Genomic DNA, 19,794 nt, shown 5'->3' with positions numbered 1-19,794 from the left:
TCTGGCAGCTAGCAAACTAGAACAGCAACCCAGCAGGTAAATTCACTGCCCTCTTCGCTATGTGGACATGACTCCAGGGGTGGAAAATTCCCTGGCAACAAGGGACATGACTCCTGAGGATGAGCCTGGCCCTGGGATCATGGGATTGAGAAAGCATTCTTGATGAGAAGGGGAAGATACATAAAACAAAATAAAGTTTCAGTGGCTGAGAGGTTTCAAATGAACTTAAGAGGTCTTTCTGGAGGTTATTCTTATGCATTATATAAATATCCCTTTTTAGTTTTTAGTGGATTAGAATAGCTAAAAGGAAATACCTGAAACTGTTAAACTGTATTCCAGTAGCCTTTATTCTTAAAGATGACTCTATAAGTATATAGCTTTTACAGTGTGACTGTGTGATTGTGAAAAGCTTATGGCTGACACTCCCTTTATCCAGTGCATGGACAGATGAATAAAAAAATAAAGACAATAAATAAATAAATAAATAATGGAAGGGGGGCATAGGATGTTTTAGGTGTTCTTTTCTTCTTTTTTAAATTCTTATATGTATTTTTTTGGAGTAATGAAATTTTGAAAAAACTGACTCTGGTGACGAATGCTCAAATATATGATGATACTGTAAACCCCTGATTATATACTTCGGATGATTATATGCTATATGAATATATTGCAATAAAATTGCATTAAAAAAAAAACCAAGGAAGGAAAAATAATTTTAAATGGTGTCAGTCACATATGGATATTTGAAAAACAGGGTATGTGGAAGAACTGAATAAAAGATAAACGTTTCCTGAGCCCTTACTATGTAACTGACAAGGGGAATACAAACGCCATGTCAGGTGACAGACTCGTTCCTTTCATTGAGAAATTTCACATTTTCTTCATCTTGTTACCTTTCCATACACATCCTGTCCACCTTTCAAGGCTCAGTTCAAGCCATGGTACTTCTTTAACCACTGCGGTGAAAGTTATCTCCTTTCCACTCAATCTTGGGGCTTCTTACGTCTCATTCCATTCATCTAGCATTCAATCATGAACTCTGGTATTATCTGTCTTTCAGCATGAGTTGTATGCGCATAGATTTCTTTTTAAAAGATATTCATCTCTATCTCCTGAAGCAATCAGCAAAACTCTCATATTTAATAAAATCTAATGGGAGGGTGGGAACAGTGGCTCAGTGGCAGAGTTCTCGCCTGCTGTGCCAGAGACCAGGGTTCGCTTCCTGGTGCCTGCCTATGCAAAAAAAAAAAAAAACTAAAGGGAAATGGGGGAATCTAATAAATGGAATGCTTCTGTATAACAACAACCATTTATATTTATAAACATAGGACACATAGGATACTCCATGGAACAGAGTTTTTCTGAAGTTTGAGAAATCATTCATGCTTGATGTAATTACACATATTTTATCCCAGAGTAGAACAGTATGAATTAGATGAAAATATCACTTTCCTTTCCAAGAATTTTTCTTTTTTTAAAGAAGATGTAGGTTTACAGAAAAATCATGTAGAAAGTAGAGTTCCCATATACTGCCCCTCTTACACAGTTTCCCTTATTAACTCTTTGCATTAGTATGTTATCTTTGTTACAACTGATGAAATATAGTTATACTATTAACTGTAGTTCATGGGTTACATTAGGATTCACTGATGTGTTATACAGTCTCCAATTATTTTCAATTCTTTCTTTCTTCTATTTCACTTTTCTCCCTACCTTTATCTCTATTTGCTCATTCATCCTCTAAATAAAGAAATGTATCTAAATTTTCTAACTCTAATTTGGATTTCATAAAGCCCCCTTTCCTAAAGTAGCATATGAAAGCTTCTGGTTTTAATTCTGCAACTTTCAATGTGCCAAGCATGCATATATATGAATATAAGAGTGAAGAATGGACTTATTAGATATCTGGAATGCAAGCAGAGGATTCCTATTTCATTAAAAAAATTTTTTTAATGTATAGAACAATCTTCCTCCAGATGTCTGGATTGGCTTCTTCTTGTCCTCCTTCAGATCTCAACCCACATGTACCCAGTCCTATGCCTCTTATGCTGCTTTATTTTTCTCCACTTCACTTATCTGATGTGTATTTATTCATTTACCATTTGACTGTCCCCTCTACTATATGTAAGTTCCAAGAGTCCAAGAACTTTGCTCTATTTAATGATACATCCCTCGTACCTAGAACAGTGCTTGACACACAGTAGGTACTCTAAATAATCAATAAATATTTCACTTATTTATAAAAAGAAATGCCACTTCTAACTATTACACACACAAGATAATGGTGAGGGTTCAGCATTAATTATTTCTGAAGAGCATTGAATAAGCATTAATGAAAAGCTTTCTCCTTTCAAGTACAAAGCCATTTCTTAAAGAAAATATTTTCTGAGAAAAATGTTAATATATGCCAAATATATGCCATCAGTATTCTAGGCCAGCATGTAATAATTCCAAATACTGGATATCTAGAGTTATAAAAAGGCATTCAACAAGGCCTGCATTTAGGCAAAATTCATAAACCAAGCTAGGTCTTGAAAACAACACATTCACTCAATCATCAAGTACAGACCAAGTTGCTACACAGATTTTATTGGTGATGGGAGATCAGATAGATATGAAAGATTCTATGGCAACTCCTGACCACTTGAGGTGGCTCAAATATTTTCTATCCTCTCAGGTTAGGTAGGATGTTTTAGGATCCTAACAGAATATGTAATCAGGCAGTGCACCTCACTTCTGGAAATGTACATTAGCCTCTCTTTCCTGAGGTACAGAACTCCATGTGGTTCACACAGGGCTGACACCACCTATCCAACCCTTACTTCTCAAAATACATATATATTCAGGTTTCCTTTCTTCATTCTGGCTCTAAAGTGTTCCCACCCTCTCACACTAGTTGACGTACTCTTTCTCTCGAATGCTTACTCTCTTACATGTGCTTTCACACTCTTCTCCCTTCCCCCTACAAAGAGGAGTGACTATGCGACTCATTCCCAAGCAAGAGAATACTCACTCCATTTGCCACAATGATTTGTACAGGGTTGGCTACCAAGCCCTAGCTAATGCAGGAAGTATTCCACACAGCTTTCCCAGAGGCAGTATCAAGGACAAAACTACCATTCCTACTAAGGAACAAGGAGACAGAATTCTGAAGACTCTGGGTAGCCACACCATCCTTGTTATTCAGAGCCAAGCCATGCTCTTCCTTTGAAGTTCAGAGTTGAAGCCCTCAAGGAGTCCCACTTTTTTCAGAGTCCTAAGTCAGAGATTTAGGGCAGACCAGGAACACATTCCTCTATGTATCTCTAGCAACCAAGTGATCTAAAAGACTTGGAACTTCTAATAACTTTCCTTCCTAATCTTCTAAATGTAAAAGAAAGTGACTGGCTAATCAAGAATCCAAAATTGAAAAACAAAGGCTATAATTGCCTTCTGCACCCTTTCTGAAAATTCCTTAGAAGTGGCCCAAAGAACAGACCAGTCCACTGCTCCAAGTTTTAAGTACTTTCCTACTGAAAAGGGAATTTTCTATTATGATCCAAACATAAACTCACACAATTCAGTAGCACTTTTCAGAACTATATTTATTTTTCTCTGCCTTATTTACTGTCCACTTTGCCTGACCTAAACATTAAGAGAGCAGGAACTGGATCAGTCTTACTGATGGTGCCTGGCACACAGCAAGTGTGTTACTATAATTTCTTAAAAGACTTTAAATTCTTCTAAAAGAATTAAAGATGCTCATTCACACGTTTGTGCTACAATCACATATTACTGCTGACTCTGAACCCATCATCTGTAATGCACTCTCACGGGCACTATGGTAGTTAAAAAGGTCAGATATGAACTCAGCCCTCCAAAAACATGGCTCCTGGCCTAGGGTCATGAACCCTTTCTGACTTTCTAATGAAAACTATGGGTACTGTATCCAGAAAACTACCTAAACAAAAAAGTTAAAATTCTGCATAAAATTCAAGGGATTCCCAAGGTAAGAACATTTGATTTAGTAAGATAAATAAGGCAACAATACCCATACATACGCAAAAGTACTACCGTCTTTATTTTTCGGTTTCTGTACTTAAGAGAGAACTTAAGCAGAAAGGTGATCAAGATACAAGGAAGAGTCCAAACAAGCCTCCTGATATTTTCAGAAAGTAGTTATTACTTTGAAGCTTTTATGTAAAAAGAAAAAATTACTGAAAGATGCCAAAATGCCTGCTGCATGAAAACATGAATCGCTGAAGGAGTTGCATACAAACTTAAGAATTTTTGATACATGAAGCATAAGTAAGATAGGAAATTTCTTACTGTAATCACAGACACGAAAAGGAGAAATAATTCCTATTAATAGAATCAAAAAAACATGAAAAAAGTACCTACTGTCTTTAAGATTTTAATTCTTTTTTCCAAATCTTGAATTACACTATTTCATTGTTTTAAGTGTTACATAATAATTGTAATTAATGATTATTTTAGTAAATATGAATAACTATAAGTACATGGGGGAAGAATAAGCACATGGCAATATATTCTGAAATTTTGAGAAGAATTTCCTCTTGGGTCATGAGATCGCAACCAGACTACCGTCATCCTTCTAGGAATGGTCTACAGCTTCAGAAAAAATAACCTCACAAAAATTAACCTTGAGAGCCAAAACTTATCAAGTGCCAAGAAACGCCATTTTACAATAAACAACTCTTCTCTAATATCAGTAACATAAGCTCTCCAAAGCCTTCAAGTGAATAAGCATCCTAAAAAGCACAACCAATCTAATTTCACTTTCTGCTTATATAAAAGCAATAAATTAAAAAAGTGATTTCAATTGCTACTGAGTACAGTTCTCTGTCTTTTGATCAAAAAAGAAAAGTTGTATATAAGCATAAGAAGTATCTTCTAGGGAAGATAAAAATGGAAAGTAGCTTCCTCAAGTTGATGCACGAGCAAGAACAATTATCAAATGTTAGAAATTATCCAGATCAATCCTGTCTTTTACCTAAGAAAGCCAAGAAATGGTAAAAGTATGCTTGATAAGAAATTGAGGAAAATAGTCTTAAAATTTATGGAATAGATATAGGCCAAATGAAATCAACATCAGTACTATGATTTATCTGAAAATATGCATATTAAATCTAATAGCAAATCTAAATACTTACATTAAGAAGTAGTTCATCTTTTGTTTTAAGAGGAAAATTCTTGTCTTCCATCTCAACTTGCAAATCTTCATCTGACAGCACTGGAGGAAGCGATGTATGAGAGGAAGAGTCAGACGAGGTGGAGGATGATGAGGAAGAGGAGGAGCTTGAACTATCTGAATCTGTTTCACTATAGGGAAGAAACAATTGAAAACTTAAGTATTATTATAAAGGCATTAAGATTATTCATTACGAAATATTTGCTTCATTATTCATTACATATTTACTGTTACTGGTTTAATTCAAACACTAGCATTTCAAAATAATGAAAACAATATTTAGAAAGTAGTTTTTAATCCATCAATAGCATTTTTACAATCCTTGTTGTAACTCAGACTCTCATTAAGAAAGCCTCACACATAACACATCTGTCTGCCTACAATTAAGCCTGTGACAAATCACTGCCAGAAAGGAGTTCTGGGCAAGGTACCTCTCTCAGTCACCACGGTAAATGCAACTCAGCCTTCAGACAATTCAAACTCCTCAAATACCAATCATGTTGACCACTCTACTCTCTGAAAATCCTTTGGCCCTTGACTTTCACAGCAATTCTTGTTACCAACCCTTGTAATCCTCCTCTCAGTCTAAAGTTTGTTTGCTGGCTCCTACTTCTAGCCACATTTATGTGCTGCTTCTCAGGGTTCCGCCCTCAAAAGTCACTTTTTATACTCTTCCATGGATAACCTTATCCATGCCAATGACTTTTTTGTTTTTTTACATGGGCAGGCACCAGGAATCATGCCAATGATTTTAATCACCATCCATGTGCAAGGAACTTCTAAATCTTCAGCCTTCACATCTCAAAGCTGCACCTCTAAATCTGTAGCTGCATAACAGCCACCTCGGTTTCAATGTCCTACACAAACCTCACATTTGTAACAAGTTAAAAACAAAAACAGTGAACTTTCCTTATTGAACCTGCTTTTCTCCTTGAGCTTCTATTTTATTTCATCACTTATTCTTTAATCCAGTGAGTACAGCTGGAAACGCTGTAATCATTTACAGCTATTATACCATCATGGTCAATGATAAAGGCCTACCTCCTGATTAGTGACCATCACTTCAATTCCACTCCTCTAATCCCTTTTCCATTGCAACTATGACCCTATTTTGGGTCCTTATTTCCTGCATTTCCGTAACAATCATATAACTAATGTTAATACAAGGCTTCCATTCTAATGAGTTTATTATATTGCTTTTTAAAAACCTTCTATAACTGAACATTAGGGAATTATTATTAACTGTTGCGTGTGATAAGTGTTGTAGTTAGATAAGAGAACAACCTCTTAGGGAATGTATTCTGAAATATTTGGAGACTAAGTGTCATAATACTTGTAAATTACTTTAAAATAGTTCAATAAAATATATACATGTGAAATTAATAATGCCAAAATGTTAATAACTCAAAACGCTGGTGGTGGCTACATGGGTTGACACTGTACTATTCTTTTCATTTTTTCTTAAGAAAGTATTCAGACTTAAAAAGTTCTCTCAAGATTCTATAATGTGCACAAGATAAGGGCCATGCTTCTTAGTATGACATCTCAGATCCTTCGTAGTCAGGTTCCTGACTACCTTCACAATCCCATCTCCTACCACTTCTCACACAAAACCTACATCCGGTATATAAGTTTATGCAACTTTGCAAAGCCCCTGAACCTTCACTACACCATGCCACTATTTATGCTATTTCTTTTGCCAGTAGTGTCCTCAGCACAGAGAAATTCCATTCCTCTTTATAGGCACAACTTAAATATTACCTTCTCTGAAGCCTCCCCATGCTCACCAAAAAATTAATTACTTCCTTTCTTAGCCTTCACAGCCCTTTTTTCAAACTGGCTAGTAGAGTCTGTCTTATGCTATAGCATAATCAATTAAAAACTTGTTTTCCTAGCTGGATTATTTAAGTACTTGAAACCAAAAACCACATGTATGTCTCAAAATATTGCCTAGTTAATACAGGCACTACACTGGCCACCCCTTTTCACTTTTCCAAATATCTGGCACTCTCTGCATCTTCCATAAAGGGCAGGAAGCAGTGTTTTGATTGATATTACATTCTCCTCACTCTTATGATGCTACATTCCACCATGTGCTGCCTTCAAACCATTTCTCAAATCATCTACCACTTAGTTCATTCTCACGGTGACATGAATCTGAAATTCCACAAGATAAACGCCTTAGTATCGCCAAGAAACCCCAACTTCATAGTTGGCCTACTCCCCTCTCCAAGTCTAATTCATACTTTCTTCCTTTCCTCAAATCCTTCACACCCTCTTCTCAACTCCCACTCTCAACTGATGACATTTCTGAAAAGAGAAAAGTTATCTTCTCTCCACCAAACCTATATATACCACCTGGCATTAGCTCATCTTTCCTTCTGTTACATAGGAAGACCTTTCCCTCCTCTTAGAGCAAAAACCAATTTCTCCACTCGGACTCAGACTCTCATTCCACTCGCTGAGCATCCACCTGTGAAGAGCTTGTGTTCCCCACAAGGATTCTACGAGTTTAGCATGGTCAGGCGCCAGCTTTGAAACAAACAAAATAATCTTCCCTGATGCTCAATTCATCCGGCTCAGAAACAAGAGCATAAAATAAACATACACACTAAACCTAATAAATAGAAATTCAGGCCAGACAGAAAACCAAATTAACAACTCCAATGACACAGGCCGAACTCAGCCGCTACAGAAGTTTATAAGTAGTCGAACATCCTCAGATTTTCTATACCCCAACTACAGCTACTACACCTCTCAGCCTGTCAAATCTACGGAAGTAGTGGGCGCGACCATCAGAAGACGGGTAGGAAAGGGCGGGGAAAGGGCGGTCCCAGCTCCAGGTCCCCACGTGCGCCGCGGCAGCAGCCGTCGCCCCTCCGTCCTGGGCCCCAACGAGCACGCGCTCTGCCCCCGGCCGAGGCCAAGCCCGTTCCCTGCAGCTCCGGAGCCGGCAGGCACCGACCTGTCCGAGTCCGAGTCCGAAGTCCCCAAAGCATCGGGCCCCCACGCCGGGTCCTCGGCGCCCGGCCGGCTGACGCAGTTCCCGCCCGGCGGCCGCTCCGGCGGCGGCGCCGGCTCCCCGGCGGCGGCGGCGGAACTCAGCGCGGGCTGAGGTGGCCGCTCCCCGGCAGGCTGGGCCTCGGCGGTCAGTCCTGCGTCCGGAACCCCCTCGGCCGGCGGCAGTGGGGATCGCGGTTCCGGAGCAGGAGCAGGGCCCGGAGACTGCGTCGCCGGACCTTCGCCGGCCCCCAGGCCGGTGCCGTTGAATTTCAGAGTCTCCAGCTGGGCGGCGGCGGCCTCCACTACCTCCATGGCGCCGCGCCAGGGTCCGAACTGGGCTCGCGGACAACCTGCTGGCTCGCTCGGGTAAAGGGGAAACAATCTCGACAGTTCTCGTGGCGGCGCCTGGGCCCGACGTCCCGCGTTTCTCCGGCAACGCCACGCAGAGCTGTGGGGAGACACGCCCCGGCCGCTCACTCCGGGCACTTCCGGGACGGCGTGCGGCGGGGGACGGCGTGTGACGTAACCTGGTGCGCAGGCGCGGTGACGCTCGCCGGGAGCGGCTTCGGCCTCGGACGCTTCAGTGCTTGCTCGGAGCTGCAGAGCGATCCCAGAAGGCCGGAGTTCGTCCTGCTGCCCCGGGGCCAGTACAGCTCCGGGGGTTGGCTGAGACTGCGAAGCTCTGTATAAAAGTTGAACCAGGTAGTCTTGCAAAAACACTTGCAATGCGTGCATTGTTTGCGGAGTCCAAACATGGAAGACGGGGCGGTCACGGACGGAAGCTGGCTGCTTCTTGGCGCCCCGGTGATGCCTCTGTTTGTCATGCTTCACAGAAGAAAGGTGGGATGAGACTAAAATGTACTAACTTAACCTGAGAGTCTCTCTCTTCACCGTGAGAAGGGCAAGCAAGAAGTTCTCGGGACCGAAGTAGAGGGCGACCTTTTCTGGTTTCCCTACAGCTAGTGATTATACAGTCGTCATTAGTACCGTTTGTTGCAAATGCCTTTCTGCCAGGGACTGCGAAAGGTTTTATAAATTACTGAGAACTTACGTGCCCTAAATAGTGGTAGAATTCAGATCAATGACAAAGTCTTTTTTTTTTTTAAAGGAGGTTACCGTCTAGTTAAAGCACAAACTCGATGTGCAGAATATAACTGAAAAGCTATTTGAAATATGAAGTCAAGTATAAAAGTTCATCAGTAATGGAAAGTTTATGGTGGATGAACTGTGTCACTGAAATCCTCCAAAGTGAAGCAAAGATTAAACTTACTAATGCAATGATTAAGCAGAGCTCACAGTTCTCAGCTAAGCAGACCTGTGTTCAAATGTGAGCTCTACCATTTCCTTTTTGGTGTAAATGTGAACTTGAGCAGGTAACCTATACCTATAAATCTCATTTTTCTTATCTGTAAAGTGGAGATAAGAATACTATCTCATTTAGTTGTGTGCATCAAGTAAGGTTTTATAAAGGAGAATGACATATGACATACACATGTTAATTGTGCAGAAATACTTGATGAATGGAACAATCCTGCATGTACAGATGAATGAAATATTTCAAGGACAATGCTCTTGCAGAGCTATGCTATATGAATTTGAGGAGGGAAGAAATTTGCAGTCAGAATGACCCTACAGTCAGCCATAAGTCTGTTTTATTTTTCCAGAATTTAGATGATGAGATTCTAAACCAGGGTTACAGGCAATGACAAAGGAAATCTCAAGCATTAGAGGAAGAATCAAACTATTCTAAAGTTTCTTACCTAGGAAACTAGAAAGATGCTCCTACTATAAATAAAATGGAGAAGTTGGGAAGAGATAATGAGTTTGTGATGTTGCGTTTGAGAAAACACTGTCCATTGAAAATGCAAGTAGGTATTTGAAACCGAACCTGAAATTTAATAAAAAGCTTAAGACCAGAAGCATAGAGAATAATGCAAATACCCATATTCATTCATTCATTCAGTGATCATTTACTGAACACTGCTATGCATGCATTTCTCTCTGGATTGGGCACACAGAATGCTGAGTGTAACACAATCCCTCCTCTTAAAGAGCTAACAGTTTAGCAGAATAGACAAGTTGGGAAAACAAAGTATAAGTACCATCACAGAGGAATATACAAAGAGCTTTGAGAACACTAAAGTGAGAGGGTACGTAGTAAAGTTAAGGAAGGCTTTACATTGGGCTTGGCATGTGAGCTGGGCCTGTAAACAAAAGCAAGATTTGATAATCTGAGAAAGTAAGAGAACTTCATAAGAGAATAAATAAAACCATGTGTTTTCCTACATAAAAGTCTGAACACATGCACATGCACTTAAAAAAAATCAGGCTTCCTACTCTGATTTTCAAATCTGTACCTAAAGTGGCCCTACTCAGCTCTCTATTGCCTGTCACTCCTCTCCCTTGTACGTTGCATTCATCTCGCCGGCTTTATTGATCTGCCTTCACTTCACCAAGTTAATTCTTTACATATGGCGTTTTCACCTTGCTGTTTTCTCTTCCTCATGTTAACATGGCGTATTGCCTCACTGTACTCAAATCTCGGCTCAAATGTTACTTTCTGATGAGGTACTACCAGACCATTCTAAGGGTGTTCTTTAATACTGGGACATTCTAGTTTACACTGCTAATTTTTTTTAATCATGCTTATCTTCACATAAATTATTATATTGATTTACTTCTTTATTACTTGTTTTCCCGTAAAAGTAAGTCTCATGAGCCAAGAATCTTTGTTAAATCACAGCTGTTAGGCCAGTGCCCAGAGAGTTATCATAAATGCTATAAATATTTTTGAATGAAAAAATAATAATAAAGTTTTGTGGAACAATCACAATGAGGGGGATGATTTACAGATAAAGGTACAGTTGATGCGTAAGTTATTCATTCAGTTGAAGATGAATATGATGATATCTAAGAAAGACTACTGGTTTCATGTATAAAAAAATCTCTTTTTGCTGTGAGTGGGGCTGGTGTCCTTGAGGATAAGAATAGCTAGACCTTGGCCTACCTTTAAACCAGGTCACTATTTTGCAGTTGGTACTTTTTTAAGTTCTTAAATGTTTTAAAATGTTCTGAATTTATCTATTTCCAGTGACTGCCTCTCTCCTACTTTATTCTTGGCAGCTGCTAAACTTAGCCTGAAGTCTTTGGCCAAAGACCAAAAGCTCAGAAAACTCCTTGAAAGACTGAATACCTTAAAGGATCACTATTAAGGCAAATTAAAATACATATTACATTTCAAAGCAAACATGTAAAACCTAAATTTAATTTTTGAAGGGAAAAACAAAGTTTATGAGAGGGAATTTATCTGAAAAAATAAACAGAATTTTGGAAGCTCACCATTCTCTATTTTTTGTAAAAAGTGCAAAATTTTACAAAAAGGAAAAGCAGCTAATTCTTGATGCCATTTTGTAGTGCCTTGCTATTCAAAACACAGTGGTAGAAGAGGCCTTAGCATCTCACATGGGAGCTCCTTAAAAATCTCCAGCTGTACTGCTATCATCTGAACCAGAATCTGCATTTTATGAAAATTCCCTAGACTGTTTATACGCACATTAGGAAGTTTAAGAAATCTGTTTAATGCCAATAAGGGTAGGACTAGCGGTGCTACTGCATATTGAATGAAAGAATGTCTTGCAAAAAGTTAGTTGAGGTACTGGACCATGAGTCTAAGCTGAATAGATCCGCATATCTTATTGTTGATCCCTTCACTTGCATGCAACACAAGTACCTCAAATGCTCTTGTCCAAAACTGATCTTAGCATCCTTTGCCCACACTTTCTCCTCCTCTATCACCTATTCTGAGAATGATGCCAACATCTACCCTCTCACTCACTTAAGTGAATTTAAGTCCAATTCACTTAATTTTCTGATATTCACAAATTGATAAATATTCATTGAGCACCAGCTTTGTGTCAGGCACTGTGCTATTTATTGGGAATAAAGTGATGAAATAGAAAATGCCTTTGAGTGCATGAAATTCTTATATAAAATTTCAGTTTTAAATGAGGAAGATTCACCAGAGTGTACTCTTCGGAGTGTATTAGATGCCACTCAAGATGAGGGTTAGGGGATGGGGAGATTGGCATTATGAAGCCCCTATACATGTTAGGTTTTGAGTAAGATTTCATTTGAAGAAATAATTTAGTGACAATTTTTTTTTAATGGAACACCTCTGAGTTGATCCCTAAAGCCTTTTCTAGAATTGTTATTTCATATATTCTTTGTTTCCAAAATTTTAGATTCAGGAAATTTTAGCTGAAAAACTGATCTGAGTTTATTTCAATGTCAAAAAAAAAGTCGTGAAGGTGCATGGGTTGTTCAATGGTAGAATGGTGGAACGCCCACCCACCTTCCATGTGGGAGACCCAGGTTGGATTACTGGACCATGTACCCACAAAAAGAGAGACATAAATAGACATGTGTACAACTCAGTTAAAAGTTTACAATGCCCTTGTTAAATGCAAATGAGAAAATTTTATAACTCTGGTCAAGCAATGATTCAAAGCAGGTTATTTACCTGTCTAGGCCTGTAGTCATCCCTTACTTTTTTTTACATACTGTAGCACTGAGGCTGGATTCAGCCTGAATTTTGCATTGCAGAGATAGTATTGTAATGTAGTAAGGAAAAGAAATGTTTAAATACTGTTTTAGTGAAAAACATTTTACTGGATATATTTGAAAGTTGGGCAGAAAGAACAGAAAAAAAAACATACCAAGAAAGAATCTTTTGTTAGGGGAAATAGCTGCTATCCACTACCATTTTTCCATGGATATGTGATTTCCACTCCATTTCTCAGGTGGAAGAGTATAGAAGGAGTTTTTCTGGGTTCCCAATCCTCTAGCATATCTAGCTAATACGGAGAGTGACTTACCTGATTGGTGACTTTGGGAAAAAGAACTGAACGTGCTTGGCCTAGAAACTTTGGGATGCTCCTTCAGCTCTAACTGGTGTCAGAAATGGTACATTCTGAGCTATACCCTACTATGCAGAAATAATAAAAAGTAAAAATGTATAAATAGCACATACTATGTGATAAAACACTGTTTTGAGCACTGTATAAATTTAATTCTCTCCTCAAACCTCTGAAGTAGTTGTAATTATTGTCCCATTTTACAGATGAAGAAAGTGAGGCAAAAAAAGGTTAAGTGACTCTAAACTAACATCATATAGCTGGTAGATGTTTCTATATGTTCATCCCAGAGAGGCCTGAAGATTCCAGCTAATGCAGAAACTGGGTGGGCAAGTCTGTCTAGATATTGCTATAGATCAAAAGCTATGTTATCCAATCAGTTTTATCAGTGCTTAAGGTGTTAGATATTTTTCTCCATCCGACTGTCTCTTGGGTCTTGTTTTTAAATTACTCAATATTCAGGAGGGGAAAAAAGTGATGTTATTCATGGGCAACCCAACAATCCAACATTTAATATATTTGCATCTTTGTTATGGTATTATGTTTAGTCTGTGGTATACATGCTCAGACATAATATTTTCGTCCTACTTTTTCTGGTACAGACCTTAGTGTTTCACTTTGATTATCCTCTCTCATCTTCCATATCTAGATGGCAATTAAATTTCAACTGGTTTATGATTGCTGGCCTTGAATCAAACAATCAACTTTGTAACAATCAAAATTGTTGATTGCCAACAATGTAAACCAACTTTGGTTTTCTTAGACAATAAAATAATTTATTGAATGTTTATGGAATACGTCACAGAACCAATGGAAAAACTGGAAAATCTGTTCTAAATGGGCTGGATCCAACTAGAAAGCTAGTTAGATAAAATGTCACGCAAGAATACCCTGGTTAGGGGCCTCTACAGTCACCTCTAGAAATGCTGGTAAAACTACCACTATTGGACATTGGATGCTCCTTCTGCCAGAATATATTCCATATGGCTCCCTCCTTTATATTCCAGATTCTAAACTTTACTAGGGAGCATTTAACAGGTTGACTCGGGTTTTGAAACTCCAGAGGCTAGAGTTCAGGAAGGCAGCATACGTAGAAAATTAGTTTCAAATGCTAAGTAGCAACACCTCACCCCTCTAAAGACATATGTCCCAGACAAATGTCCCATGCCCCAGAGGGGATATCCCAAAGTGGTGCTACCTACTCCTAGAAAAATAACAACAGTGATGGAAAAGTCCCTGTGTTGGTTTGAAGCTATTATGTACCCCCAGAAAAGCCATGTGCCTTAATTCTCATTCATTATTTCTGGGTGGGATCTTTTCTGTTGTTTTCATGGAGATGTGATCCACCCAGTTGTGGGTGATAACTTTTGATTAGATAGTTTTCATGGAGATGTAGCTCCACCCATTCAAGGTGAGGTTGCTTACTGGAGCCCTTTGCAAGGGGACCGTTTTGGAAAAAGCTTAGAGCCAACAGAACGGAGAGAACCCACACATCCAGAGACTTTTGGAGGTGCATAAAGAAATAACTCCCAGGGGAAGCTGTTTAAGAAGCCTGGAGAGGAAGTGAGCAGACATTGTCACATGACTTTCCAGCTAAGAGAGAAACCCTGAATGTCATGGGCTTTCATGGGCCAAGGTATCTGTCCCTGAATGCCTTAGTTTGGACATTTTTATATACTTACCTTAATCTGGACATTTTCATGGCCTTGAACTGTAAAGTTGCAACTTAATAAATTCCCCTTTTAAAAAGCCATTCTGTTTTAGATGTGTTGTATTTGGCAGCTTTTACAAACTATAACAGTCCTATATCTTACTTCCCAGTACAGCAACCACTAGCCACATTTAGCTATTGTTCACTTGAAATATGGTTAGGCCAACAGGGACCTGAATTTATCTTTTTATTTTATGTTAATTAATTTAAATCTAAGTAGCCATATATGGCTGGAGGCTACCATATTGGACAATGTTGTTTCAACACTTCAGAATCCTTTTCAAGCCCCTGCTCATAATTCTTTTACTGTCATTAAACATTCATTGGGAGGCAGGGGATTGGGAGAATAGGGTAGAGTAGTAAGCTCCAGGAATCCTTCCCTCTACCAAAACAACTATTAAATGAGCAGAAACTGCCTGAATCAACTATTTTGAAACTCCAGTCTGGGAGTATAGCATCCAGGGAATAGTGAGAGCAAAAGGCTGGTAAATTAAATACCAGTAAATTTCTCTCTCCACGTGGCAGTTACCATTAGCCATCCCACATTCTTGCAGCAGGTAGCAGTGGTCTGGCCCCTGACTCAGCTTGCTGGTGTCAGCAAAGGCCATAAAAATCCAGTTCCTGAGGATCTGGGGTATGGGGGTAGTGGTAGCAAAAATCACAGATCACTGCTTTTGATTACCTACTTCAGAATGCTGAGGGCCCAGCTCTGAGGGCTGGCATTGTTCCAGTGTGTCCCCAGATAAACATAATGGAGAAGACTTGGAGATGATTTGCTTACTCAGAGCTGTGGAAGATAGCATTTGCCAGCAGGGGCTAAGGCAAGAAAGTCCAGCTGTAGATAGCTGTGAAAGAAGTTCCTGGCATCCTTCCTGGCTCCTTATTACTTCCATGGCAGTTTGGAGTTGGCCAGTGCTGCTTTTGTTGGTCCCTGGCCTTGTTCTAGATGGAAAGACTTATTTGGGAAACTTATCTCTGGTGTGTCACTATCTCAAAATTTTACCTTCAGGCAAAAGCAGCTTGAAGTGATGAAAACAGTGTAATAAACAGTTGAGATGTGAGGACGTGGGCAAAGGCTTAGCTTCTCTAATTTCTACAGTGAAACACCTAGTATATGGAAAAGGTCTGTTTTCTGGAAAGTAGAGCAGGTATTCAAAGATGTGTAAACAGAACTCCTATGGCACGATCCCAGGACAAAATACAGGCCCAGGAGAGATAGAGAGGACCCTCACTTTGCCTTCACCTAGTGTTGAATTTCCAGAAGGCGAAATTCTGATGGACTCCAATTTGCAAAGACATTGAAAGGTGTTTTCACTAAAGTTTGCTTGGTTTTGTTAGTGCCTGACACTCAAAAAAAAAAAAACCTCTGCCATATTAGCTGTATATAAACTCAAAAACAGACATCTCTGAGAATAAAACCCAGAGTTAGCACTTTAAAACATTAAAATGTACAATGTGCAACAAAAAGATTAAAAGACAAGCAGGAAATGATGGCTCATGCAAAGGCAGAGGATAAAAATCCAGAAAATATCAATGAAGAGCACTCTGGACATATGGGATAAAGACATTTAAAAATTATCTTCAATATGCTCAAGGAGATGAAGGAAAATACAGAAAAGAAACTAAAATATATCAGGAAAAGAATGACTGAACAATGTGAGAATCTAAATAAAGAGATAGAAATTTTAAAGGAACCAACTGGAGTTGAAGAAAACAGTAACTTAAATGAATGATTTTCCAGAGGTTCAACAGCAGATTGGAGCAGGCAGAAGAAAGAATCAGTGAACTGTAAGCCAAAACAGTCGAAATGAATAAGATTGAGGAGCAGAGAGAGAAAGAATTATGAAAAACAAACATAGCCCCAAAGAGGCCTTTAGGACAGCATAAAGCATACAAATATATGCATTATGAGAGTCCTAGAAGGAGAAAGAAATAAAGGGGCAAAAGGAATTTTTAAAGAAATAATGACAGAAAACTTCCCAAATTTAACAAAAGATGTGAATGTGCACCTCCAAGAAGCCCAGAGAACACTAAATGGGATGAACTTGAAAAGAAATATGCCCAACATCACCTACTGATCAAATTGTGAAATACAAAGGACAAAAGGAGAGTTCTGAATGGGTGAATACCAAACTGGCCAAACTATCATATGAAAAGTGCAAGGACAGAGTTCTGAGAGGTACATGAAAGAAGCAACATGCTATTTACAAGAGACTACCAATTAGACTTAATGCTGATTTCTCATCAGAAATCATGGAAGCAAGAAGATAGTGGCTTAAAATTCTAAAGAGCTGAGAGAAAACAATTGCTGATGAAGAATTTTATATCCAGTGAGATTTTCTTTTAAATATAAGGAAGAGATTGAGACATACCCCCTCCCCCCAAAAAAAATACTGGGAGAGTTCATTACAACTTATTTTGCAGAAGTAGATAAAACAATCATCATATTTATATGGAAGGGTAAGGGGTTCTGAATAAGCCAAAGGCATTTTCAAAAAGAAGAACAAATTTGGATAACTTACATTTCCTGATCTCAAAACTTATGGCAAAGCCATCGTAATCAAATGGACATAGTACTGGCACAAGAACAAATAATAAACCAATGGAATAAAATTGAAAGTTCATGAATCAGCCATCATATTTATGCCAACTTATTTTGACAAGTTGATAAAGACTGCTTAGTTGGGAAAGAACAGTGTCAAACAAATGGTGCTGGGAGAACTGACTCTCCATTTGCAAAGATTGAAGGTGGACCTCTACCTCAAACCATATATAAACATCAATTCACAATTCTCAGTGCCTGCCCATGCAAAAAAAAAAAAATCAATTCAGAGTGATAAAATACCTAAATATAAGAGCCAGAACAATAAAACTCTTAAGAGAAAACATGGGAAAACATCACCTTGTGTTAGGCAGTGGTTTCCTAGACTTTATACCGAAAGTACAAACGACAAAAGAAAAAAAAAATAGACAAATGAGACTTTGCACATTAAAGGACTTCATCATGAAAGTAAAATGACAGCCTGCCCAGTGGGAGAAAGTATTTGGAAACCACACAGCTGAGAAGGGTTTAATATCCAAAATATATAAAGAAATCCTTCAAATCAACTACAAAAAGACCAATTGCACAGCTGAAAAATGGGCAAAAGACTTCTCCAAAGAAGATATACAAATGGCCAAATAGCACATGAAAAGATGCATAATTTCTTTAGTCATTAGGGAAATGCAATTCAAAACCACAACGTAATACCATTTTACCCCAACTAGAATGTTTACTATTATTAAAATGTAAAATTACACATTAGAAGTAACATTGTAATATTCTTTCATTAACAAAGGCTCTATACCAAAGCTAAATGTTAATAAGGGGAGGATATGAAGGAGGAATATAGGATATTTCTTCTTCTTCTCTTGGACAAATGGTAATGTTCTCATTTATACTGTGGTGGTGAATATATTACTATGTGATTATACCAGGAGCCACTGAATACATTACTATGTGATTATACCAGGAGCCACTGGTTGAACAGTTAGGATAAATTGTATGATATGTGAATAAAACTGTTTAAAAAAAAAAACATAACTACAAGTGCTGGAGAAGATGTAGAGAAAGAGGTATATTGTGCCCATTTGAAAGTTTTATGTACCCAAGAAAAGCCATGTTTTAATCCTGATTCTGTCTTGTAGGGGCAGCCATTTCTTTTAATCCTGACTCAATACTGTAGGCGAGAAACTTTTGATTAGATTATCTCCATGGAGGAGTGACGGGCCCAATTGTGTGTGTAACATTTGATTAGAGAAATATGTGACTCCCCCCATTCCAGGTAGGTCTTGATTAGTTTCCTGGAATACTTTAAAAGAGGAAACATTTTGGAGAGAGTCAGAAATGCCAGAGCTGACAGAAATGATGGAAGCCTCAGAGCTGACAGACACTTCAGAGCAGAGCTGACACAGATGCCAACACTTGAAGAACAGAGACATGGATGTTTGGAGATGCTTGGAGCCAGGCAGACATTGGCATAAGATGTTAAGCAAGCCAGAATCTGGCGAGAGCCAAGGGAAGCCAAGAGATGAAAGCCAGCCCTAGAGAAGCAAAGGGAGGAACCCCCACAAGAACAGAGGCTGAAAGCAAAGGAGCCCAGGAGCAAGGGACCAGCAGATGCCAGTCACATGACTACCAAGCTAACAAAGGAGTTCCTGACCCATCGGCCTTTCTTTAGTGAAGGTAACCTCTTGTTGGTGTCTTAATTTGGACACTTTCACTTCCTTAAAACTAAACTTGTAACTGACTAAATTCCCCCTTTTAAAAGCCCTTCCAATTTTGGTAATTGCAATCCAGCAGCTTGCTAACTAACACATATACCTAGTCACTGTTGGTGGGTAAGTAGAATTGTGCAGCCTCCCCGGAGGGCAGTGTGGCAGTTCCTCAGGAAGCTAAGTTTAAAATTGCCATATGGTCCCACAAATCCATTATGTGTATACTCAAAAGAGCTGAAATCAGGGACACGGATAGATACCTGCACACTGGTGTTTATGGCAGCCAATGGATAGAGGTAACCCAAGGGCCCATCACCTGAAGAGTGGAAGAGCAAACTGTGCTGTAGATATGCAATGGAATATTATGTGGCTGCAGGAAGTCATGAAGTTGTGATGAATGCAATGACATGCATGAACCTTGAGGAAATTATGTTTAGCAAAATAAGCTCAACATAGGGACAAATGTTGCATGGTCTCATTAATATGAACTAAGTATAGTGAGCAAACTCTGAGAGTTAAATTCAAGAGTGTAGGTTATCAGGAGATAGAGGAAACAGATTGGGCAGTCGATGCTTAAGGAGTACAAAATGTTTAATAAGGTTTATTAGAAATGTTCAGAAATGAATAGCAGAATAGTGTGTGAAGGAAACAAAACAGTAAGGGTGATTAACAAAGGCAAGTGTGAGTGTGGGTAAAATAGGAAGGCTAGAGTTGTGTAC

At 38.9% G+C, this 19,794-nt stretch overlaps 1 protein-coding gene across 1 annotated transcript in view; it reads right to left on the bottom strand.

Moving 5' to 3' along the window:
* NAF1 (nuclear assembly factor 1 ribonucleoprotein) overlaps nucleotides 1–8,680 on the bottom strand; it is a 45,866-nt gene extending 37,186 nt beyond the window's left edge. Inside the window, 2 exon segments of the mRNA XM_077139628.1 lie at nucleotides 5,154–5,322; nucleotides 8,157–8,680. Of these exon segments, the coding sequence (XP_076995743.1) occupies nucleotides 5,154–5,322; nucleotides 8,157–8,506 (519 nt within the window). The 5' untranslated portion in view covers nucleotides 8,507–8,680.
* Nucleotides 8,681–19,794: the final 11,114 nt, after the last annotated feature.

The sequence above is a fragment of the Tamandua tetradactyla genome, chromosome 22, assembly GCF_023851605.1.
Source record: "Tamandua tetradactyla isolate mTamTet1 chromosome 22, mTamTet1.pri, whole genome shotgun sequence".
Classification (NCBI taxonomy): domain Eukaryota; kingdom Metazoa; phylum Chordata; class Mammalia; order Pilosa; family Myrmecophagidae; genus Tamandua; species Tamandua tetradactyla.
Note: the sequence above shows the minus strand (reverse complement) of the source record. Positions and strands in the feature narration are given on the sequence as shown.